We start from the raw sequence: 26974 nt of genomic DNA, 5'->3' as shown, positions 1-26974 counted from the left end.
AAACCACGTATAGCATTGATTAAATTGCAACAAACTAAGGGGAATGGAGGAATTAACTTTCCTAATATTCTTTGGTACTCCCAAGCTGCTCAACTACGATATTTACATGACTGGTTGCAAAATGATCACAATTATACGAATACTGACTTAGATAAGGAATTTACACAGGGGGGAGACCTAGTCACCTTTTTACATCTGCACTCACGTGAGGTGTCGGAGGAGCTGAGGGGGAACCCATTACTGTGGAGCGTTAGAAAGCTCTGGACAGACATGCGACACAAACTAAATTTAAACTCCCATAAATCACTACACCTTCCGTTTGTAGCCAACCCTGACTTCCAAGAGGGTAGGGCACGCTATCCATTCGATATCTGGAGGCTGGGGGGTATTACCAAAATTGGCCACCTGGTGGACGTGCAGGGCTCGAGGCCGCTCACATTCCAGGAGGCCTCCGACAAATACCCAGTTTTGTTGGCTTATCCTGTGGCCTTTCTTTTAGCTCAACACTATATCTCAGATACTATCAGGTGTTTCTCGTCTGTAGACTGGGACAATCCGATCGATAAAATGCTGCAACAAACCCCTAGGGTTCGTAAGGCGATTTCGACTGCATATGGTTGCTTTCGAGACGTCCTGGACTATTCTATGGGTCAGGGAGGTATTACATCCTGGAAGGATTGTCTTCCTGCAATTGAGGTAACGGACTTACTTGCGGCCCATGCTAAAGCTTGTAAATTGTTTCCCTCTTCTAGATATAGGGAAATGTCTCTTAATATTTTGCACAGAACTTATTTGTCGCCCCATAGACGTTATCTAATAGGACTAGCTGATCTGCATTCTTGTTGGAAATGTGGGGCTCCGCAGGCGGATCTATATCATTGCCTGTGGTCCTGCCCGATAATCAAAAAGTTCTGGATAGATATAAGACGCTACTTGATGTCTCATTTAGTGAACTATTAGAGAGTGGATCCAGAATGGGCGCTCTTTGGCATTTTCTCACGGGATCAACGTCTATCTAGGGGCAGTAAAAAGCTGCTACTGGCAGTCAGTATAGCTGCTAAAAAAGCTATTCTTCAAGTATGGATCGCTAGAGAACCGCCTACCCTATCACTATTTAAGGCCAAATTATTTTATCTCTTTAGAATGGAATGGATAGGAATTTTAAGGGAAAAAGACGCTAAGGTGTCGAGTTTTTTTGAAGTTTGGGAGAGCTATATAATGACCTTATCGACAGCGGTTAGGATACAGCTCCATAGCTCATTGTCCAATTCAGAATGGTTCCTGACTAGAGTGGCTATGGGAGACCCACCGATTATATTTTAAAATTGACTTTCACTCGGGGCTTTGGGGGCGGACGGAGGAGAACATGGCACGAAGATAAGGGTTCCTTTTCCCCTTTTTTTTTTTTTTTCTTCTTCTCCCTTTCATTTTTGAAATACATTTGTGTCTAGACCACGACATTATCGTTGTTCATTGATGTTGCATCTTGTATTTCCCCTTCCAATGTCTGTCTGTCCTAATATGCATGTTTTTGTATGTACTACAAGTATTGCTTCAATAAAAATATGTTGAAAAAAAAAAAATCCAACTAGTCACCCCTGGCCGGGGTACCCTGGGGGAGTGGGGACCCCTTCAATCAAGGGGTCCCCCCCCAGCCACCCAAGGGCCAGGGGTGAAGCCCGAGGCTGTCCCCCCATCCAAGGGCTGCGGATGGGGGGCTGATAGCCTTGAGAAAATTGAAAGAATATTGTTTTTTCCAGTAGTACTATAAGTCCCAGCAAGCCTCCCCCGCAAGCTGGTACTTGGAGAACCACAAGTACCAGCATGCAGGAGAAAAACAGGCCCGCTGGTACCTGTAGTTCTACTGGAAAAAAAATACCCAAATAAAAACAGGACACGCACACCGTGAAAGTAAAACTTTATTTCACACATGTCGACACACACATACTTACCTATGTTCACACGCTGACCTCTGTCCACTTGTGCAAGTAGAATCCACGTGTACCTGTGAATAAAATTATACTCACCTGATCCAGTGTCCAGATTATAATCCAAGTACTTGGCAAAAAAAAAAAACTAACACCCGGACCAAACAAACTGAAAGGGGTCCCATGTTTACACATGGGACCCCTTTCCCTGAATGCAGAGACCCTCTTGTGACTGCTGTCACAGAAAGGTCCCTTCAGCCAATCGGCGAGCGCAACGTCCTGGCACTCTGCTGATTGGCTATGCGCGTCTGAGCTGTCAGACAGCGCATCGCAAAGCCTCTCCATTATATTCAATGGTGGGAACTTTGCGGGTAACCCCACCGCTGACCGCAAAGTTCCCACCATTGAAACTAATGGAGGGAGATGTGCGATGCGCTGTCTGCCAGCAGACGCGCATACAGCCAATCAGGTGAGTGCCACGAAGTAGCGCTTCCTGATTGGCTGAAGGGACCTTTCTGTGACAGCAGTCACGTGGGGTCCCGGCATTCGTGGAAAGGGGTCCCATGTGTAAACATGGGACCCCTTTCAGTCCGTTTGGTCCGGGTGTTCGTTTTGTTGTTTTGCCAAGTACGAGGATTATTTTAAAAGATCCGGACACTGGATTGAGGTGAGTATAATTTTATTCACAGGTACACCGTGGATTCTACTTGGACAAGTGGACCGAACGTCGTGTCAACATAGGTAAGTATGTGTGTGTGTCGACATGTATGTAATAAAGTTGTACTTTCAAGGTGTGCGTGTCCTGTTTTTATTTGTGTATTTTTTCCCCAGTAGAACTACAGGTACTAGCGGGCCCGTTTTTCTCCCGCATGCTGGTTCTTGTGGTTCTCCAAGTACCAGCTTGCGGGGGAGGCTTGCTGGGACTTGTAGTACTACTGGAAAAAACAATATTCTTTCAGTTTTCTCAAGGCTATCAGCCCCCCATCCGCAGCCCTTGGGTGCCTGGGGGGGGGACCCCTTGATTGAAGGGGTCCCCACTCCCCCAGGGTACCCCGGCCAGGGGTGACTAGTTGGATATTTAATGCCACGGCCGCAGGGCGCTGTATAAAAGTGACCCCCGGCTGTGGCATTATCTGTCCAGCTAGTGGAGCCCGATGCTGGTGTAAAAAATACGGGGGACCACTACTCTTTTTGTCCCCCGTATTTTTTGCACCAGCACCAGGCGCAGAGCCCGGTGCTGGTTTCAAAAATACGGGGGATCCCCTGTCAGTTTTCCCCCCGGATTTTTAGAACCAGGACCGGCTCGAAGAGCCCGAGGCTGGTTATGCTTAGGAGGGGGGACCCCACGCAATTTTTTTGCGTGTTTTTTCCCGTTTTTTAAAAATCGGATCAAAATCCGTCAAATCAGCCATTTTTCGACAGCGGGACTGTCGAATCCGTTTTTTATTGAATATGTTGAATTCCGGCACCCACTTGCCGGAATTCGACGGTCGAGTTGTGTCGAATTAAAAAACGGCCGAAAAATTGCCGCGATTCGCCAGTAATTGCATATACCCCTATGTCTATAATAAGGACCACATGTCCTCAAACAAAACAGGCCCCACGGGTGCGTCGGCCCACCAGGAATCTTTCCTGTAAACCCTATGGCCAATCCTCCTCTGGTCTAGTGTGTAACCAGCTTAAGGCTGACAGACTGGGCCCCAGGACTGCCGCAGATATTGTGAAGACCATTACAAATGAAAAAGGGCTCACGTGTGTCTGCATAAAATATATATATATATACTGTATATTGTGGTAAGAGGGGTTGTCTGTCACCTGAATTGCCCACAATCTTGTGGGATCAGCTCCCTCCAAGGGAGGCTAAAGCAAAACCTGTGCAGTCTGCACTAGCAGTGGAGGTTTAGAATTCTTGGTTTTCTAAGCTGCACAGATCCAGCATGAACTCATCACTGAGAGACAAGAAGGTTTAAAACTCTCATACACCCAGTGTTCTGTGCACTGATGCTGGATAGCAGACAGATAGTAGGCCGGAGTCTCCTTAATGCCAGGGCCTGATGATATTGGCTGATCCGGAGGAGCATAGCAGATTGTGGCTGCAGGCCATTGTAGCAGACTGATCATTGGCCCTCATTCCGAGTTGATCGGTCGCAAGGCGAATTTAGCAGAGTTACACACGCTAAGCCGCCGCCTACTGGGAGTGTATCTTAGCATCTTAAAATTGCGACCGATGTATTCGCAATATTGCGCTCACAAACTACTTAGCAGTTTTAGAGTAGCTCCAGACTTACTCTGCCTGTGCGATCAGTTCAGTGCTTGTCGTTCCTGGTTTGACGTCACAAACACACCCAGCGTTCGCCCAACCACTCCCCCGTTTCCCCGGCCACTCCTGCGTTTTTTCCGGAAACGGTAGCGTTTTTTCCCGCACGCCCATAAAACGGCCTGTTTCCGCCCAGTAACACCCATTTCCTGTCAATCACATTACGATCGCCGGAGCGATGAAAAAGCCGTGAGTAAAAATACTATCTCCATTGTAAAATTACTTGGCGCAGTCGCAGTGCGAATATTGCGCATGCGTACTAAGCGGAATTTCACTGCGATGCGATGAAAAATACAGAGCGATCAACTCGGAATGAGGGCCATTATGCACTATAGTGCTGGGACATTTACCTTACACGTGTTTGTTTGTTTGTTTAATGTGCCTGTTTACCCAGGCATATATATATGCCTGTTAAAGTGCAGTGTAGGCTTCCATTAAATACACTAGATAATACACACACACACACACACACACACACACACACACACACACACACACACACACACACACACACACACACACTGACATAATAGCATATTGAGGTTTTCTATATACTCCTTTAGCTTTCAGTGTAAAAGGGCCCCTTTGTATATGCAGTACAGTATACAGGGAATCTTTATCATTTTATCCAAAGATCTGAAACTTGAAATGGAAAACGCAACAGCTTATGTGGCTAGCAGCTACAGAGGTACAGCTGCATGCACTCCTTGTCAGACGAAAGCTCCTTTTTTTCCAGGGCAGCAAAAGCATTGCTATCATCAGCTCCTCATTGTCTGGTGTGGACGGAGCTTATCTTGCAAGACTGTGTGGACTGTGGGAAGGCAGGGGACAAAGGGAAGTAAACTGCATGAAGATTGTTGCCTGCACCCAACAGCAAGCCAGCCAGTGCTCAATTACATGTTGGACAGGTCCCCATAACCCCCCGGCCCCCGCCCTATGTTCGGGTCCCCCTAAGCCCCACCCCCTCACCGAGATCCTTCAAGCTAGATGCCTGCTGAGCAACCGAAGCCCGGAGTCCTGACACAGCAGTCGGCAGTGTGCAGCAGACGCAGCCTGACACTGACAGCAGGAAGGCATGGAGAGATCCTTCCGGCTGTCAGGTATATGAAGACACAATGCAGCAGCGGCCCTTGTTCTGCATAATTGTACTGGCATGGATGGCACATGGCACCCTGCCCCCCTGCCCAACCCGCCACTGAGCAGTTTATACTGCTGGAAGTTTGGTGAGTTTTGATCAGAGAAAGGAGTGCCTCACATGCCATAGACTTTTGACTATAAAAATGTTTAGAATAATGGAAAGAAGATATTATTTGATATTTTTTATGTACTTTATGTAGTTAAAACTCTGGTGTATACATTAGTATGACAGGAAAGACTCAGCCTCACCTCACCACACGTCACTGGATCACATGTGTATCTGGTCCCTTGGAGATCGTATTGGTTATACTGTAGATAACATAATTTACCTCATATAATTAATCATGTGACTAAAATCAACTGGTATGTAAATTACAGATACTGTAATGTAGAGATGAGCGGGTTCGGTTTCTCTGAATCCGAACCCGCCAGAACTTCATGGTTTTTTTCACGGGTCCGAGCAGACTCGGATCTTCCCGCCTTGCTCGGTTAACCCGAGCGCGCCCGAACGTCATCATGACGCTGTCGGATTCTCGCGAGACTCGGATTCTATATAAGGAGCCGCGCGTCGCCGCCATTTTCACACGTGCATTGAGATTGATAGGGAGAGGACGTGGCTGGCGTCCTCTCCATTTAGATTATAAGAGACTGAGAGAGATTTACTGGAGCTGACTAGGAGGAGTACTGTTACTGTAGAAGTGTAGAGACTGAGTGGAGAGAGTTTACTAGTGAGGACAGTGCAGTTTACTTTATAATCCGTTCTCTGCCTGAAAAAAGCGATACACAGCACACAGTGACTCAGTCACATACCATATCTGTGTGCACTGCTCAGGCTCAGGCCAGTGTGCTGCATCATCTATTATCTATATATAATATTATATATATCTGTCTGACTGCTCAGCTCACACAGCTTATAATTGTGGGGGAGACTGGGGAGCACTACTGCAGTGCCAGTTATAGGTTATAGCAGGAGCCAGGAGTACATAATATATTATATAGTGAGTGACCACCAGACACACAGTGCAGTTTATTTAATATATCCGTTCTCTGCCTGAAAAAAGCGATACACACAGTGACTCAGTCAGTCACATACCATATCTGTGTGCACTGCTCAGGCTCAGGCCAGTGTGCTGCATCATCTATTATCTATATATAATATTATATATATCTGTCTGACTGCTCAGCTCACACAGCTTATAATTGTGGGGGAGACTGGGGAGCACTACTGCAGTGCCAGTTATAGGTTATAGCAGGAGCCAGGAGTACATAATATATTATATAGTGAGTGACCACCAGACACACAGTGCAGTTTATTTAATATATCCGTTCTCTGCCTGAAAAAAGCGATACACACAGTGACTCAGTCAGTCACATACCATATCTGTGTGCACTGCTCAGGCTCAGGCCAGTGTGCTGCATCATCTATTATCTATATATAATATTATATATATCTGTCTGACTGCTCAGCTCACACAGCTTATAATTGTGGGGGAGACTGGGGAGCACTACTGCAGTGCCAGTTATAGGTTATAGCAGGAGCCAGGAGTACATAATATATTATATAGTGAGTGACCACCAGACACACAGTGCAGTTTATTTAATATATCCGTTCTCTGCCTGAAAAAAGCGATACACACAGTGACTCAGTCAGTCACATACCATATCTGTGTGCACTGCTCAGGCTCAGGCCAGTGTGCTGCATCATCTATTATCTATATATAATATTATATATATCTGTCTGACTGCTCAGCTCACACAGCTTATAATTGTGGGGGAGACTGGGGAGCACTACTGCAGTGCCAGTTATAGGTTATAGCAGGAGCCAGGAGTACATAATATATTATATAGTGAGTGACCACCAGACACACAGTGCAGTTTATTTAATATATCCGTTCTCTGCCTGAAAAAAGCGATACACACAGTGACTCAGTCAGTCACATACCATATCTGTGTGCACTGTGCAGTGCACTGCTCAGGCTCAGGCCAGTGTGCTGCATCATCTATATATATTATATATCTGTCTGACTGCTCAGCTCACACAGCTTATAATTGTGGGGGAGACTGGGGAGCACTACTGCAGTGCCAGTTATAGGTTATAGCAGGAGCCAGGAGTACATATTATATTAAAATTAAACAGTGCACACTTTTGCTGCAGGAGTGCCACTGCCAGTGTGACTGACCAGTGACCTGACCACACTGACCACCAGTATAGTTAGTAGTATACTTATATTGTGATTGCCTGAAAAAGTTAAACACTCGTCGTGTGACTTCACTTGTGTGTTTTTTTTTTTTTTATTCTATAAAAATAAAACTCATTCTGCTGACAGACAGTGTCCAGCAGGTCCGTCATTATATAATATATAATATATACCTGTCCGGCTGCAGTAGTGATATATATATATTTTTTATATCATTTATCATCCAGTCGCAGCAGACACAGTACGGTAGTTCACGGCTGTGGCTACCTCTGTGTCTCTGCACTCGGCAGGCAGTCCGTCCATAATTGTAATACCACCTAACCGTGGATTTTTTTCATTCTTCTTTATACATACATAGTTACATAGACATCTTCTCTTTATCAACCAGTCTATATTAGCTGCAGACACAGTACAGTACGGTAGTTCACGGCTGTGGCTACCTCTGTGTCTGCACTCGGCAGGCAGTCCGTCCATAATTGTATACCACCTAACCGTGGTTTTTTTTCATTCTTCTTTATACATACATAGTTACATAGACATCTTCTCTTTATCAACCAGTCTATATTAGCTGCAGACACAGTACAGTACGGTAGTTCACGGCTGTGGCTACCTCTGTGTCTGCACTCGGCAGGCAGTCCGTCCATAATTGTATACCACCTAACCGTGGATTTTTTTCATTCTTCTTTATACATACATAGTTACATAGACATCTTCTCTTTATCAACCAGTCTATATTAGCTGCAGACACAGTACAGTACGGTAGTTCACGGCTGTGGCTACCTCTGTGTCTGCACTCGGCAGGCAGTCCGTCCATAATTGTATACCACCTAACCGTGGATTTTTTTCAGTCTTCTTTATACATACATAGTTACATAGACATCTTCTCTTTATCAACCAGTCTATATTAGCTGCAGACACAGTACAGTACGGTAGTTCACGGCTGTGGCTACCTCTGTGTCTGCACTCGGCAGGCAGTCCGTCCATAATTGTATACCACCTAACCGTGGATTTTTTTCAGTCTTCTTTATACATACATAGTTACATAGACATCTTCTCTTTATCAACCAGTCTATATTAGCTGCAGACACAGTACAGTACGGTAGTTCACGGCTGTGGCTACCTCTGTGTCTGCAGTTGGCAGGCAGTCCATAATTGTATACTAGTATCCATCTCCATTGTTTACCTGAGGTGCCTTTTAGTTGTGCCTATTAAAATATGGAGAACAAAAATGTTGAGGTTCCAAAATTAGGGAAAGATCAAGATCCACTTCCACCTCGTGCTGAAGCTGCTGCCACTAGTCATGGCCGAGACGATGAAATGCCAGCAACGTCGTCTGCCAAGGCCGATGCCCAATGTCATAGTACAGAGCATGTCAAATCCAAAACACCAAATATCAGAAAAAAAAGGACTCCAAAACCTAAAATAAAATTGTCGGAGGAGAAGCGTAAACTTGCCAATATGCCATTTACCACAAGGAGTGGCAAGGAACGGCTGAGGCCCTGGCCTATGTTCATGGCTAGTGGTTCAGCTTCACATGAGGATGGAAGCACTCAGCCTCTCGCTAGAAAAATGAAAAGACTCAAGCTGGCAAAAGCAGCACAGCAAAGAACTGTGCATTCTTCGAAATCCCAAATCCACAAGGAGAGTCCAATTGTGTCGGTTGCGATGCCTGACCTTCCCAACACTGGACGTGAAGAGCATGCGCCTTCCACCATTTGCACGCCCCCTGCAAGTGCTGGAAGGAGCACCCGCAGTCCAGTTCCTGATAGTCAGATTGAAGATGTCAGTGTTGAAGTACACCAGGATGAGGAGGATATGGGTGTTGCTGGCGCTGGGGAGGAAATTGACCAGGAGGATTCTGATGGTGAGGTGGTTTGTTTAAGTCAGGCACCCGGGGAGACACCTGTTGTCCGTGGGAGGAATATGGCCGTTGACATGCCAGGTGAAAATACCAAAAAAATCAGCTCTTCGGTGTGGAGGTATTTCACCAGAAATGCGGACAACAGGTGTCAAGCCGTGTGTTCCCTTTGTCAAGCTGTAATAAGTAGGGGTAAGGACGTTAACCACCTCGGAACATCCTCCCTTATACGTCACCTGCAGCGCATTCATAATAAGTCAGTGACAAGTTCAAAAACTTTGGGTGACAGCGGAAGCAGTCCACTGACCAGTAAATCCCTTCCTCTTGTAACCAAGCTCACGCAAACCACCCCACCAACTCCCTCAGTGTCAATTTCCTCCTTCCCCAGGAATGCCAATAGTCCTGCAGGCCATGTCACTGGCAATTCTGACGAGTCCTCTCCTGCCTGGGATTCCTCCGATGCATCCTTGCGTGTAACGCCTACTGCTGCTGGCGCTGCTGTTGTTGCCGCTGGGAGTCGATGGTCATCCCAGAGGGGAAGTCGTAAGCCCACTTGTACTACTTCCAGTAAGCAATTGACTGTTCAACAGTCCTTTGCGAGGAAGATGAAATATCACAGCAGTCATCCTACTGCAAAGCGGATAACTGAGGCCTTGACAACTATGTTGGTGTTAGACGTGCGTCCGGTATCCGCCGTTAGTTCACAGGGAACTAGACAATTTATTGAGGCAGTGTGCCCCCGTTACCAAATACCATCTAGGTTCCACTTCTCTAGGCAGGCGATACCGAGAATGTACACGGACGTCAGAAAAAGACTCACCAGTGTCCTAAAAAATGCAGTTGTACCCAATGTCCACTTAACCACGGACATGTGGACAAGTGGAGCAGGGCAGGGTCAGGACTATATGACTGTGACAGCCCACTGGGTAGATGTATGGACTCCCGCCGCAAGAACAGCAGCGGCGGCACCAGTAGCAGCATCTCGCAAACGCCAACTCTTTCCTAGGCAGGCTACGCTTTGTATCACCGCTTTCCAGAATACGCACACAGCTGAAAACCTCTTACGGCAACTGAGGAAGATCATCGCGGAATGGCTTACCCCAATTGGACTCTCCTGTGGATTTGTGGCATCGGACAACGCCAGCAATATTGTGTGTGCATTAAATATGGGCAAATTCCAGCACGTCCCATGTTTTGCACATACCTTGAATTTGGTGGTGCAGAATTTTTTAAAAAACGACAGGGGCGTGCAAGAGATGCTGTCGGTGGCCAGAAGAATTGCGGGACACTTTCGGCGTACAGGCACCACGTACAGAAGACTGGAGCACCACCAAAAACTACTGAACCTGCCCTGCCATCATCTGAAGCAAGAAGTGGTAACGAGGTGGAATTCAACCCTCTATATGCTTCAGAGGTTGGAGGAGCAGCAAAAGGCCATTCAAGCCTATACAATTGAGCACGATATAGTAGGTGGAATGCACCAGTCTCAAGCGCAGTGGAGAATGATTTCAACGTTGTGCAAGGTTCTGATGCCCTTTGAACTTGCCACACGTGAAGTCAGTTCAGACACTGCCAGCCTGAGTCAGGTCATTCCCCTCATCAGGCTTTTGCAGAAGAAGCTGGAGACATTGAAGGAGGAGCTAACACGGAGCGATTCCGCTAGGCATGTGGGACTTGTGGATGGAGCCCTTAATTCGCTTAACAAGGATTCACGGGTGGTCAATCTGTTGAAATCAGAGCACTACATTTTGGCCACCGTGCTCGATCCTAGATTTAAAGCCTACCTTGGATCTCTCTTTCCGGCAGACACAAGTCTGCTGGGGTTGAAAGACCTGCTGGTGACAAAATTGTCAAGTCAAGCGGAACGCGACCTGTCAACATCTCCTCCTTCACATTCTCCCGCAACTGGGGGTGCGAGGAAAAGGCTCAGAATTCCGAGCCCACCCGCTGGCGGTGATGCAGGGCAGTCTGGAGCGACTGCTGATGCTGACATCTGGTCCGGACTGAAGGACCTGACAACGATTACGGACATGTCGTCTACTGTCACTGCATATGATTCTCTCAACATTGATAGAATGGTGGAGGATTATATGAGTGACCGCATCCAAGTAGGCACGTCACACAGTCCGTACTTATACTGGCAGGAAAAAGAGGCAATTTGGAGGCCCTTGCACAAACTGGCTTTATTCTACCTAAGTTGCCCTCCCACAAGTGTGTACTCCGAAAGAGTGTTTAGTGCCGCCGCTCACCTTGTCAGCAATCGGCGTACGAGGTTACATCCAGAAAATGTGGAGAAGATGATGTTCATTAAAATGAATTATAATCAATTCCTCCGCGGAGACATTGACCAGCAGCAATTGCCTCCACAAAGTACACAGGGAGCTGAGATGGTGGATTCCAGTGGGGACGATTTGATAATCTGTGAGGAGGGGGATGTACACGGTGATATATCGGAGGGTGATGATGAGGTGGACATCTTGCCTCTGTAGAGCCAGTTTGTGCAAGGAGAGATTAATTGCTTCTTTTTTGGGGGGGTCCAAACCAACCCGTCATATCAGTCACAGTCGTGTGGCAGACCCTGTCACTGAAATGATGGGTTGGTTAAAGTGTGCATGTCCTGTTTTGTTTATACAACATAAGGGTGGGTGGGAGGGCCCAAGGACAATTCCATCTTGCACCTCTTTTTTCTTTTCTTTTTCTTTGCATCATGTGCTGATTGGGGAGGGTTTTTTGGAAGGGACATCCTGCGTGACACTGCAGTGCCACTCCTAAATGGGCCCGGTGTTTGTGTCGGCCACTAGGGTCGCTAATCTTACTCACACAGTCAGCTACCTCATTGCGCCTCTTTTTTTCTTTGCGTCATGTGCTGTTTGGGGAGGGTTTTTTGGAAGGGACATCCTGCGTGACACTGCAGTGCCACTCCTAGATGGGCCCGGTGTTTGTGTCGGCCACTAGGGTCGCTAATCTTACTCACACAGCTACCTCATTGCGCCTCTTTTTTTCTTTGCGTCATGTGCTGTTTGGGGAGGGTTTTTTGGAAGGGACATCCTGCGTGACACTGCAGTGCCACTCCTAGATGGGCCCGGTGTTTGTGTCGGCCACTAGGGTCGCTAATCTTACTCACACAGCTACCTCATTGCGCCTCTTTTTTTCTTTGCGTCATGTGCTGTTTGGGGAGGGTTTTTTGGAAGGGCCATCCTGCGTGACACTGCAGTGCCACTCCTAGATGGGCCCGGTGTTTGTGTCGGCCACTAGGGTCGCTAATCTTACTCACACAGCTACCTCATTGCGCCTCTTTTTTTCTTTGCGTCATGTGCTGTTTGGGGAGGGTTTTTTGGAAGGGACATCCTGCGTGACACTGCAGTGCCACTCCTAGATGGGCCCGGTGTTTGTGTCGGCCACTAGGGTCGCTTATCTTACTCACACAGCGACCTCGGTGCAAATTTTAGGACTAAAAATAATATTGTGAGGTGTGAGGTATTCAGAATAGACTGAAAATTAGTGTAAATTATGGTTTTTGAGGTTAATAATACTTTGGGATCAAAATGACCCCCAAATTCTATGATTTAAGCTGTTTTTTAGTGTTTTTTGAAAAAAACACCCGAATCCAAAACACACCCGAATCCGACAAAAAAAATTCGGTGAGGTTTTGCCAAAACGCGTTCGAACCCAAAACACGGCCGCGGAACCGAACCCAAAACCAAAACACAAAACCCGAAAAATTTCAGGCGCTCATCTCTACTGTAATGGCATTTGTTTTATGAAATTAATAAAACACAAGTACGCAACGCAAATAGTATAACCCTATTCCAAACATTGGCAGATGATCGCTAGCCTCACCCTGCCTCTGGTTACTGTATATCTGATCATTGTCTTATGTCTCCCACAGCTTGTGAACACTAATGGACCAGCCTTGGTACAGGCAGTATTTCTGGCTTCTGGTTTTCGGAGGCATTATCCTCTTTGCCGGGATAATCAGCCTTGTTATGGTTTGCGTTTGCAGAACTCAGTTCTCAAAAAGTAAGTGAATGCTGACTGTTTAATTAGTCCCCAAAAATTATCTTTCTTAACTGCAGAGTAGAAGAGTCGATACTAGAAAAGTGGGTGTGACCCCGCACTAGTCAACAAAGAGGTGTGTCATAAAGTGACCAAGTACATGAGATAAGAAACCAGCATTCGTAAAATTATATGACTAGGCTGTCCTTATTAGTCCGGCTGGCGGTGCACCGAAAAGTCAATATTTAACTTGAAATACAAACAAAGAAAAGAAACAAGACTTTTTGTTTGGCGCACTCATGAAAAAAGAAAGAAAGGAGAAAATATCTTTGTGTGAGTCTAATATTGTAGAAATATAAACATTACCTTTTATTCAATTGGTTTAAATTATAGACTCCTAAAGAAAAAGATTAAAAATTAACTGATGAATATCAGTATAGATACATGTGCGGCAGGGATAGTGGGAATGTAGGTGTCATATTATTGGGCCTCAATTGGACTTCTGACAGAGCACCTCGGTGCATATGAGTTTATAGAGGTTCAAAACTTGATTAGTCTTACTTAGATAGATGATTAAGAATGTGAATATCTGTGGTAGTTTTACCTAATATTGCCCAGAGGTGCGCTGTCAGAAGTCAAATTGAGAACCAATAATATGACACCTACATTCCCGCTATCCCTGCCGCACATTTATCTATACTAATATTCATCAGTTCATTTTTAATCTTTTTCTTTAGGAGACTATGGGGTCTATTTATTAACATTATTTTTACTTGAAAAACTGCTCCAAACCCTTTAATTCACTTTTTTTTAGTAACCCACATCGCATTTCCCATACATATAATGGGAAATGTGATGTGGCCAAATTTGCAAAAAAAAATTATTACAAAATACTGCAGTGTGCCCTGTTATAATCTTGCCAGCTCAGACTGGCGTATTCACAGGGCAGCACTGCGATAATGGGGCATTTGCCCAGCTTACTCTGCCCCTGGAGAGAAAGCTGAGCGGGGACCCGGCAGAGTGATCAGCTATGTGTGTCCGATGAACACACAAGCTGATCACAGTGTAAAAAGTAAAAGAAAAAAGTAAAAAAAAACCCAAAACATACTCACCTGTCCAGGGAGCCAGTGTCCACTGCTCCAGTGAGCGCTGCCGGGCGCCGGGTCCCCCATGTGCTGCAATGTGACCCCACTGCAGTAAAGTGATGCTGCAAAGCGGCAGCACACTTTACAGCACCAGGGGTCACCGCAGCGCACAGGATCCGGTGCCGGGCAGCCCAGCAGAAGCAGCGCGGACCGGCTCCCTGGACTGGTGAGTATATTGATCTTTTTGGGGGAGGTCCGTGGCACGCGGGGGTAGTCGCACGGGGGGGTCGACCGGGCGGCAGCGGTATCGGCGATGTTGGCGGGGTCGGCGCATGCGCAGCAGGACATCAGGGTATTTTTTCCGAAAAATACCCCGATGATGCTGCGGAGTATTATCACAGGGACAGAGCTTGACCGCAAGCTCTGTCCCTGCACGCGATAATTGATACATCCCTGTGATGTAATCAATTATCACAGTGCGAGTTTGGGCAATTTTATCACCTGTCATCCGCATCCTGGATGCGGATGGTGATAAATAGGCCCCTATATTTTAAACCGATTGAATACAAGGTAATTTTATATTTTGACAATATTACAGACTCTCCTTTCTTTCTTTTTTCATGAGTGCGCCAAACAAAAAGTCTTCTTTCTTTTCTTTGTTTGTATTCAGAGTACAACAGTCTTCAGTTGCAAATAGTGGTTCACCAATTAGTTTCCTTATGTTGTGCACCTCTGAGACACCTCTGTGCATGCAGCAATTTACATATGAATTCTCAGCTTCAGAGAAGAAGGACCCATAATATCTATGTCATGTATTCAGGCTATAGAGGTGGTGATGCATTCTTGCCTACCATCCTGTATCCAGCGGGAGGCTCTCCTTTTTTAATTTAGACTCCCACTGACCTGTGAGCAGGTAATGCATATGAATCGCAGCACCTAGTCTCTTCCCTTTCTCTTATCAGCATTTGGGTCTTGTGTCTGTGACGCAGTCCTGGTGGTATATATGGACTGGAGTCGGAACGGGGCAGCTGTATCAAAGTTAATGATTTCCCAAAAACGTAATAATTAAAAATATGAATATATACATATAAATACATTATACATATATACATTATTTATATACATATACTGTATATACTGTGTATAGCCACCCAGCAGAGCCAACTCCGGAATCCCAGGTGTACTGTAATTCAAAGCCCGACATGCGACATGCGACACTGCTGTATTGTCCACCTCCAGCAATGCACTGCTGGGAAAAGTGTGCATATTCAGACAGCCAGGAGCTGCAGGGAAGGCATTTGCACCAGGGTCTCCTGCTTGCATCATGCCACCTCTGCTGCTGGAGAAGCCCCCAGAGGAGAGGGGGTCTACATGAGTTTTATTCCCTCCTCTGCCCCTTTTAAACATTACGCCAGGTAGAGCTCCTGTCACACATTATGCTAGGTAGAGCCCCCTTTTACACATTACGCCAGGTAGATGCCCTTTTTACATATTACGTCAGGTAGAGTCCCCTTTTACACATTACGGCAGGTAGAGCCCCCTTTTAAACATTACAGCAGGTAGAGCCCCTTTTACACATTATGGCAGGCAGAGCTCCCTTTGACACATTACATCAGGTAGAGTAACCTTTACATATTACGTCAGACAGAGCTCCTATTTACATATTACACCAGGTAGAGTCCCCTTTTATACATTACGTCAGGTAGAGTCACCTTTTACACAGTACAGTGGTGACAGGGAGATAGTGGGTAATAGGTATAAATACACTGATATGTGTGTGCACTGGTGAGCTAGTATGCACGACTTAACACAAACTGACAATCAGGGGTGTATCTTCCTATTGGCCAGGATGGCACTCGCCAGGGGCGCCAGCCGAGGAGGGGCGCCGTCCTGAGGTGCCACCAGCGGGTAGTAGGTAGTTTCACTTTTAGCAGGGATGCCCAGTAATGATCACAGCATGCAGCAGCGGCTGCTGAGAGGTGTAGTTTATGTAGAGTTTCTTGTCTGTATTGTGGTGTGGTGCTGGACCCCGGCGCCAATTACAGTGGCTGCTGCTGCTGCATTCTTTGATCATTAATGGGCATCTCTAATGTTGAGGAACTACATGTGGGTAGGGGGATAGCTGCCGCCTCTAAAACTGAATCTACCTAAAAGTACTGCCTTTAATTGTGAGTGGCTTGCATTATAAAGTGAGGCTTGGCTTATTAAGTGAGTTTGAAACAGTAGCAGGTGAGTTAGAATACAGGTTGAGTATCCCATATCCAAATATTCCGAAATACGGAATATTCCGAAATACGGGCTTTTTTGAGTGAGACTGAGATAGTGAAACCTTTGTTTTTTGATGGCTCAATGTACACAAACTTTGTTTAATACACAAAGTTATTAAAAATATTGTATTAAATGACCTTCAGGCTATGTGTATAAGGTGTATATGAAACCTAAATGAATTGTGAATGTACACACACTTTGTTTAATGCACAAAGTTATAAAAAAATATTGTCTAAAATGACCTTCAGGCTGTGTGTATAAGGTGTATATGAAACATAAATGCATTCTGTGCTTAGATTTAGGTCCCATCACCATGATATCTCATTATGGTATGCAATTATTCCAAAATACGGAAAAATCCGATATCCAAAATACCTCTGGTCCCAAGCATTTTGGATAAGGGATACTCAACCTGTACAGCAAAAGGTGAGTTTTATAATACACCAAGTGACACAAAGATTTGCAATATCATTAACATCTGATACAATGTTTGGCCTTGTGCAGTGCAATGGATGTAAAGCATTTGTTTGGAAAGAGGTAGCGTGGAGACTCGGCTGCTGTCCAATCTGTGAGCAATTTTCTCTGCTGAAGGAGGAGATAGCAAAACTGCATGCTGAGATTTGTAGGGTGTCTGTGTCTTTGAAGCCTCCACTGCCTCAGAGAGCCACCAGAAGACATTCTGCCTGGACTACTGTGGGCTCTCAAGGGCAGAGATTTCCAGAGGGACACAGACACCTCCCGCAAGCGGTGACACTGCAAAACTCGTATGCTACTCTTGCAGGGCTGGAAGATACAACTAATAGAGGCACTACAGAACAGGAGGATATGGGGACTTCTACCAACTATAGGAACAGGAAATGGAACAGGAAAATTGCATCTCCAAAAAGGACTGCACTTCTCTTGTGAGATTCCATTATTAGAGGAATACATCTGGAAAATGCAAATGAAGTAGAGAAACAAGTAAGGTGCTTACCTGGAGCCACAGCTCCAAGGGATAAAGAGCGCATGCTAAGAATTGTAAAGGCAGCAAGAAAAGATGGGAAGGTGGATGTCATTGTCCACCTAGGGACAAATGACCTGGCAAATGCTGAACTCATGGCCGTAAAAGATGAATTTAGGAAGTTAGGGACTGCTCTGAAGCAGGTGGCAACCACTGTATCTTTTTCAGAAGTATTGCCAGTACACAGAGGGGAAGACAGAACTCATTGCATCAGAAACTTCAATGTTTGGCTAAGGACATGGTGCAATGAGGAGAGATTTGGATTTATAGGCCACAGTCACACCATCTGGCAAGATAGGAGCTTATACAAAAGTGACGGCCTGCACCCATCTTCAAAGGGAACAAGAATACTAACTGAACAGTTTGGATGCTTCATCAAGAACTATTTAAACTAACAAAGGGGGGCAGTGAACCAAACAGGAATAAAGAAATCTGCTCCCCCAACACAGAGGTATTGTTTCTGCAGGCAAAGGGAATAGGAAGCATATCCACAGCAACAGAAGATAATTCAGATCAAAACCAAACAAAAATAGGCAGAGAGAAGAACATAGCTAGGAACAGAAAAAGCACAAACAAAACTCTAAAAGCTATGTGTGCAATTGCTAGGAGCTTAGGTAATAAAATCCCAGAACTAACTGTAATAATGACAAGGGATGATCTAGACATTGTGGCAATTACAGAGTCATGGTACAATGAAAATCATGACTGGGACATAGCTATACCGGGATATACTTTATTTAGGAAGGACAGAATTGGAAAAATCGGAGGTGGGGTAGCAATGTATGTAAAAAAAAAAACATAAATACTACATTAATACAAAGTATTGAAGAAAACTGAGGCCCTTTGGGTGACCATAGAAACAGGGGAAAAGTTGATTATTCGTATTGGTGTGATATACAGGCCACCAGGTCAGGAAGAGGAATTCGACAAGAACCTATTTCAGGACATAACTAAAATGGCATTAAAAGGAGAGGTAATAATCTTGGGAGACTTTAATCTTCCTGATGTAAACTGGGAGGTGTCTGTTGCTAGTTCCACTAGAAGTAGGGACATTTTAAATTCCCTTCAGGGAGCATCCCTCCACCAATTGGTGAGGGAGCCAACTCGGAAAGACGCAATATTAGACTTAATACTTACAAATGGAGACAGATTATCGGACGTAAAAGTGGGTGAAAACCTGGGATCCAGTGATCATCAAGCAGTATGGTTCAGCATTAAGACAGAGACTGACTCGTCCCATACAAAAACAAAGGTGTTGGATTTTAGGAAGGCTGATTTTGTAGGGATGGGAAAATGTGTAAGCGATTCTTTGGCAGAGTGGAGGAACTTGGAAGCAGTGCAGGAGAGGTGGGAAACATTAAAATGTGCAATATTGAAGGCAACAGACCTTTGTATCAAAACTGTTAGGAAAAACACAAGGAAAAGGAAGCCAGTGTGGTTTGCAAAAGAAGTAGCAAATATTGTGAGAGCAAAAAAGATAGCTTTTAGGAAATATAAGCAGACACAAAACAATGAAGACAAGGAGATATATCTTGTTAGACAGAAGGAGACTAAGAAGGTGATCAGATGTGCAAAGGCACAAGCTGAGGAGAAAATGGCCCAGTCAGTGGGTAAAGGAGGCAAAACTTTTTTGAGGTATATATAAGCGAAAGGAGAAAAACAAAAGGCGGAATTATAAAACTAAAGATGGACACTGGGAGTCTTGTTGAAGGAGACAATTTAATAGCAGATCATCTTAATGATTATTTTTGCTCAGTATTTACTACTGAAAGAGAGGGGAAGGGGCCACAGTTAAGTTGCAGGGATATTCAGGAAAATGAAACAAGTACATTTACAGAGGAGAAGGTCCTAACAGAACTCTCAAAGCTGAAAGTGGACAAATCTATGGGGCCAGATGGGATACATCCAAGGATACTAAAAGAACTTAAAGTGGTGCTGGTAGCACCATTGACAGAATTATTCAACCAGTCATAAGCTACAGGAGTAATTCCAGAGGACTGGAAAAGAGCAAACGTAGTCCCACTGCACAAAAGTGGAAGCAAGGAAGAGGCAAACAACTACAGACCAGTGAGTCTTACATCAGTAGTAGGGAAATTGATGGAAACACTCTTAAAAGAAAGAGTTGTAGATTATCTCAAATCCGGCAATTTACAGGATCCCAAACAGCATGGATTCACTGGGGGGAGATCATGTCAAACAAATCTTATTGACCTTTTTGATTGTGTGACTAAAGTGATGGATAAAGGTGGAGCCATGGATATAGCTTATATAGACTTTAGTAAGGCTTTTGACACTGTTCCACATCGCAGACTGCTAAATAAACTTGAAAGTTTGGGATTGGATATTAGGATTATTGAATGGATAAGATCTTGGTTGAAGGATAGAAAACAGAGAGTTGTGGTAAATGGAGTGCATTCACAGGAGGGAAATGTTACCAGTGGAGTACCCCAGGGATCTGTACTTGGACCAGTGCTTTTTAATATCTTTATTGGTGACATTGCAAATGGCATTAAAGGGAAAGTATGCCTTTTTGCAGATGACACAAAGGTATGCAACAGGGTAGACACACCAGGTGGGGTAAAACAAATGATTGAGGATCTAGGAAGACTAGAGGAATGGTCAAGAGTGTGGCAATTACAGTTTAATGCCAAAAAATGCAAAATCATGCACTTGGGTCTCAAAAATCCAAAAGCTAAATATAGTATTAATGGCACTATACTGGAAACTACTGAGGAGGAAAGGGATCTAGGAGTCACTATTTCAGATGACTTAAAGGCAGGTAAGCAATGTAACAAGGCAATGAGGAAGGCTAGTCAGATGCTTGGCTGCATTGGGAGAGGAATCAGCAGCAGAAAGAAAGAAGTAATAATGCCACTGTATAGATCATTGGTACGGCCTCATCTAGAATACAGTGTTCAATTCTGGAGGCCATATCTTCAGTAGGATATTAATACATTAGAGACTGTACAAAGAAGAGCAACTAAAATGGTGCATGGCCTACATCACAAAACATGCCCAGAAAGACTAAGAAATCTCAATATGTATAGTTTGGAGCAGAGAAGGGAAAGGGGGGACATGATAGAAACGTTCAAATATATCAAGGGTTTTAACAAAGTCCAGGAGGGAAACATTCTCCAAATGAAGAGAAGCAATAGGACACGAGGACATGCACTGAGACTGGAGGGGGGGAGGTTCAGGGGAAATTTGCGGAAAAATTATTTCGCAGAAAGGGTAGTGGACAAGTGGAATAGCCTCCCATCAGAGGTGGTAGAGGCTAAGACAGTAGAGCAATTTAAACATGCATGGGATAGACATAAGGATATCCTTACAAAGAAATAAGGATCAAATAAGGTTAGAGATAAAAATAATGTAAAAAAAAAAAAAAGGGGCAGACTAGATGGGCCAAGTGGTTCTTATCTGCCGACAAATTCTATGTTTCTATGTTTCTTACATGGCCCATGCACTGTATATGTAATGCAGTACAAACTACAAGGAAGTGGTGTTCCCATAGGATCACATAGAGAGATAGTGCATGCCTTGCTGTGTGTGTAGGGAACCTATGCCTTCCCTGACAGTGGAGCCAGGACGTTGTGTTATATATGAGTAGCACTTAAGTGTAGCCTTATACTGTATATCTGATTTCCTGCCGTCAGTGCTGTGCCTTGTAAGCGCTGATGTGCGCGGTGTACATGCGGCCGAGCCTGTCTATGGTACTCACAGTGAATTACTTGCTACTGCCCCTGCTCACTCCGAGTCTCCGGCCGCCGCCGCTATCGCTGCCTCCTTGTGCACCGTGACCTGGGGGACAGTGCAGTTTGTTTGCTTCACTGTTACGCAGCTCCGACTCTTCATGACCCGCCGCACGAACGCAGCGAACTCTTCTGTCAGGTGCTCAACGCACCTGCATATCTCGTGTATGTGTCGGACCGGGCCGAGCCTGCGCGAGAGTGCAGAACACGGGGAATGTACTGGTGGCCAGCGCTGCCACTGACTATGCGGCAGAGGCTCCTGCTTGTCAGAGCTTGGGAGTGCGTCGCCAGGCAAAAGGGGAGTGGAAACAGGAGGAGCGGCTGTCAGTGGGGGGGATATGCGGTCATTCAGGGTTTATGTATAAGGTGCGCCCACAAGGCAAATGCGCTGTGGGCAATGCACCTTCTGCATACACCTAGTTACGGCCCTGCCAGTGTGTATCACCATATAGTGTGGATAGGTCAGATGTGAAACATTGTACTCTAGGGAAGTGTACTGTATAGGCACCTTGAAGCTCATTAATTGATGTTTTCTTGCTGCACGTGCATCTGAGCCTAAGGGCTCATGCGCAGCAAGTAAATTGCGATTGCAGTCACGCTGAGGAATGAGTCGCAAAGTGAGTGACAGGAAGAAAGCATTTGGGGGTGGGAATGGGGAGTGGTCGGGTAAACACAAGCGTATCATGGCCGGTCAGATGCCGCTTTGTGGGTGTGCATTAATTAGCAGTTGCAATCTTTATTGCTACAGGAGTGCCTTCTGCGTCCTGGAAGAGCAGCTCAGCCTGCATGTCTTCAGAGGCACTCGAGACTCTCTGACATGACCCAATTGCGATGATGGTACTGATGTGTCAGCAATTATACGCTGTTGGACGCAAACAATTGCGAATGCAGTGCTCAGGTTGGCCTCTGTCCATATTAGCATATAACTGCAATTGCATACGGCAAAAGATAGCAATGGCAGCAGCAAGAACAACCACATCTGACTGACCCCCCTGGTGGCAATGAGAATGCATCTGTGCCCAGAATTTAGTGCAGTTTGGAATTATTAAGTAGGTAATAACTGCCGAATACTGGAGATAAGTATGTAACCTTCTTCTACCTGTGGATAAGCAATGCATGCAGGCTATGAACTGTACAGTATGCACTGACATTATACAGCCTTACATAGTTAATGAGGTTGAAAAGAGGCAAAATGCCCATCGGGTTCAACCTGTAATCTGTCTTAAGCCAAGTTCATTATAATGTCCCAATTGAAGAAATGTTTTATGTTTAGTTATCAACTGTAAATCATGTTCCTCCCAGATTAAAAATGTCAATATTTTAAATGCTATAACCTTGGATATCTTTTTCAGTCAGAAATTTATCCAATCCGTTTTTAAATGCATATATAGTGTCCACCATTACCACCTTCACTGGCAGGGAATTCCAGATCCTTATTGCCCTAACAGTGAAGAACCCTTTCCTGCGTTGAGTATGGAATTTTCTCTCCTCTAGCCTCAGCGAGTGACCTCGCGTCTTATACAGAGTTCTTTTAATAAACAATTCCTCTGATAACTCTTTGTAATTTCCCTTTATATATTTGAAGATATTGATAATGTCTCCTCTTAGACGCCTCTTTTCTAGTTTTTACAGTTTCAACCTAGTGAGCCTTTCCTCATACTCCAGTGTCTCTAACTCTTTAATCAATTTAGTAGCACGCCTTTGAATCCTTTTGAGTTCACAGATATTTTTTTTATAATGTGGTGCCCAAAATTGAACACAATGGGGGTCATTCCGAGTTGATCGCTAGCTAAAAATGTTCGCTGCGCTGCGATTATGCAAAGAACCGGCACTTCTGCGCATGCGTATGCGGCGCAGTGTGCACTCGTGACGTACTTTCACAACAGCCGATGTATTTTTAGCGATGCTTTTCAGTCGCAATGCCAGCCGCAGAGTGATTGACAGGAAATGGGCGTTACTGGGTGTCAACTGACCGTTTTCAGGGAGTGTTTGAAAAAAACACAGGCGTGCCAGAAAAATCGCAGGCGTGGCTGGCCGAACGCAGGGCGTGTTTGTGACGTCAAATCAGGAACTGAACAGTCTGAAGTGATCGCAAGCTAGGAGTAGGTCTGGAGCTACTCTGAAACTGCACTTCTGCTAAGCTAAAATACACTCCCAGAGGGCGGTGGCTTAGCGTTTGCATGGCTGCTAAAAACTGCTAGCGAGCGAACAACTCGGAATGACCCCCAATATTCCAGGTGCGGACGTCCAAATAATTTGTACAGCGCCAGGATTACACTCTCGTCCCTTGTCTCAATTCCCCGTTTAATGCACGCTAACACCTTACTTGCCCGAAGTGCATAACTTTGCATTTTTCTATATTGAATCCCATTTTCCATTTAGACGTCCAGATTTCAAGTTTAGATAAGTAATTCTGTAGAGACTCCACATCTATTTCTGAATTAATTACCTTACACAATTTAGTATCATCTGCAAAGATTGACACTGTGCTTTCCAAGCCTATTTCTAGGTAATTGATAAATATGTTGAACAGTAGTGATCCGAGTACGGACCTTTGTGGTATTCCGCTGACTACTGGTGCTCAGCTGGAAGACATCCCATTGACCACTACTCGCTGTACCCTGTTATCCAGCCAATTACTTATCTATGTACAAATAGTTTTTCCTAGGCCAAGCTCCTTTAATTTGATGATCAGTCTCCTGTGAGGCACTGTATCGAAGGCTTTTGCAAAATCTAAGTATACCACATCCACTGCTTTTCCTTGGTCAAGATTGTTGCTCACTTTCTCATAGAAGCTAAGTTAGTTTGACATGATCTGTCCCTTACAAACCCATGCTGGTTCTTGCTAATAAACTTAGTGGCATGCAGATACTCCTGTATGCTATCCCTTAAAATTCCCTCCAATAATTTCCCCACTATAGATGTCAAACTAACTGGTCTGTAATTTCCTGGATGATTTTTAGATCCCTTTTTAAATAAAGGCATTACCTCAGCTATGCGCCAATCCATTGGTACCATGCCTGATCTAATAGAACTATTGAAAATCAAGTATAGGGGTCTTGTTAGTTGTGACCTAAGCTCCATAAGAACCCTCGGGTGAAGTCCATCTGGTCCAGGTGATTTATTAATCTTAATTTTGCTTAGTCTCTCCCAGGCTACTTCCTCACTTAAACAAGAATCTAGCCAGGAATCATTGCTTTCACTATCGTTATGCACTACTCCCACCGTCACTTCTTCTCTGGTGAACACCGATGGAAAAAATGTGTTCAGTATTTCTGCTTTTGTTTCGTCATCATTTATCAATACTCCAAATTCATCTTTTATTGGACCTATGTTCTCCTTTCTTAATCTTTTACTGTTTATGTATTTAAAAAACTTCTTAGGATTGGTTTTACTCTCTGTAGCGATTTGCTTTTCATTTTCAATTTTAGCTGCTCTTATTGCTTTTTGCATTTTTTATTGCATTCCTTGTAGTACTGAAATGACTCCTCCGTTCCAATAGATTTAAATGCTTTGAAAGCACGCTTTTTATTATTCATTACTTCCTTGACCTTCTTATTAAGCCACATCAGTTTGAGTTTGGTACTCCTGCATTTGCTACCCAGCCTTATACATTCTTCACCCATATACATTCCTCATCTCCATATACAGTGTACAGCCATATACATTTGTCATCCATATACACTCATCTCTATATACATATAGATGCCCATAGCTGGAGATAGACATGCCCTTTTGATGGGGCATGACACCTCTCCTGAACAGAGCACCACGCTTTGTGCGGTGCATTCTGAACCCAACTAGAATCTCCCTGAAACTGTTTTTTTCAAAGTAGTCAATTATGTAATGCTGGCACGATGAGTGGAGTTCACAAATATATCATTATGCTGATTTAACATTAACTAAGGCCCCAAACAACTAATAAATGTCATTTTTATTATTATTATCATTTATTTATATGGCAGTACCCAACAAAGGGCCTAATTCTGAGTTGATCGCAGCAGCAATTTTGTTAGCAGTTGGGCAAAACCATGTGCACTGCAGGGGGGACAGATATAACATGTGCAGAGAGAGTTAGATTTGAGTGGGGTGTATGCAAACTGAAATCTAAATTGCAGTGTAAAAATAAAGCAGCCAGTATTTACCCTGCACAGAAACAAAATAACCCACCCAAATCTCTCTCTGCAAATGTTATATCTGCCACACCTGCAGTACACATGGGCCCTCATTCCGAGTTGTTCGCTCGCTAGCTGCTTTTAGCAGCATTGCACACGCTAAGCCGCCGCCCTCTGGGAGTGTATCTTAGCTTAGCAGAATTGCGAACGAAAGATTCGCAAAATTGCGAATAGAAATTTCTTAGCAGTTTCTGAGTAGCTCGACACTTACTCTGCCACTGCGATCAGTTCAGTCAGTTTCGTTCCTGGTTTGACGTCACAAACACACCCAGCGTTCGTCCAGGCACTCCCCCGTTTCTCCAGCTACTCCCGCGTTTTTCCCAGAAACGGCAGTGTTTTTTCACACACACCCATAAAACTGCCAGTTTCCGCCCAGAAACACCCACTTCCTGTCAATCACACTCCGATCACCAGAACGAAGAAAAATCCTCGTAATGCCGTGAGTAAAATACCTAACTTTTGAGTAAAATAACTAACCGCATGCGCTCTGCGAACCTTGCGCATGTGCAGTAAGCGACTAATCGCAATACAGCGAAACTCGGCAACGAGCGAACAACTCGGAATGAGGGCCATGGTTTTCCCCAATTGCTAACAAAGGGGGTAATTCCAAGTTGATCGCAGCAGGAAATTTTTTAGCAGTTGGGCAAAACCATTTGCACTGCAGTGGGGGGGGGGGGGGCAGATATAACATTTGCAGAGAGAGATAGATTTGGGTGTGGTGAGTTCAATCTGCAATCTAAATTGCAGTGTAAAAATAAAGCAGCCACTATTTACCCTGCACAGAAGCAATATAACCCACCCAAATCTAACTCTCTCTGCAAATGTTATATCTGCCCCCCACTGCAGTGCACATGGTTTTGCCCAACTGCTAAAAAATTTCCTGCTGCGATCAACTTGGAATTACCCCCAAAATTGCTGCTGCGATCAACTCAGATTTAGGCCCATAGTACATAAACAAATAAGCAGAACAAGAAAACAACAACTTTTACCGTACAAGACAATGTAGGACAAGTGCATTGTATATAAACCTTTCCGCATCAGGGGACAGGACACTGAAATACGCATCAGGGTGGCAGAAACTGGGGGTTAGGTGCTGTTATAGGAAGTATGGAGCAGAAAATAGTCTAAGAGAGGGAAAAGCACATGAGGAGAGAGGGTCCTACTCATGAGAGCTTACGTTCTAAAGGAGAGGGACAGGTAGCCGGATGAAACAGATGGGGTAGACAGTGAGTGTGTAACAGAGGGATTGGATGAGAGATTGGG

At 44.8% G+C, this 26974-nt stretch overlaps 1 protein-coding gene across 1 annotated transcript in view; it reads left to right on the top strand.

The window, feature by feature from the left end:
* Window positions 1–13333: 13333 nt before the first annotated feature.
* LOC135050869 (uncharacterized) overlaps window positions 13334–26974 on the top strand; it is a 187166-nt gene continuing 173525 nt past the window's right edge. Inside the window, exon 1 of the mRNA XM_063957151.1 lies at window positions 13334–13458. Coding sequence (XP_063813221.1) covers window positions 13341–13458 — 118 coding nt within the window. The 5' untranslated portion in view covers window positions 13334–13340. The remainder of the gene's footprint in view (window positions 13459–26974) is intronic.

Source organism: Pseudophryne corroboree, chromosome 2 (assembly GCF_028390025.1).
Source record: "Pseudophryne corroboree isolate aPseCor3 chromosome 2, aPseCor3.hap2, whole genome shotgun sequence".
NCBI classification, from domain to species: Eukaryota; Metazoa; Chordata; class Amphibia; order Anura; family Myobatrachidae; genus Pseudophryne; species Pseudophryne corroboree.
The sequence above is the reverse complement of the archived record's forward strand: the minus strand, read 5'-3'. Positions and strand labels throughout refer to the sequence as shown.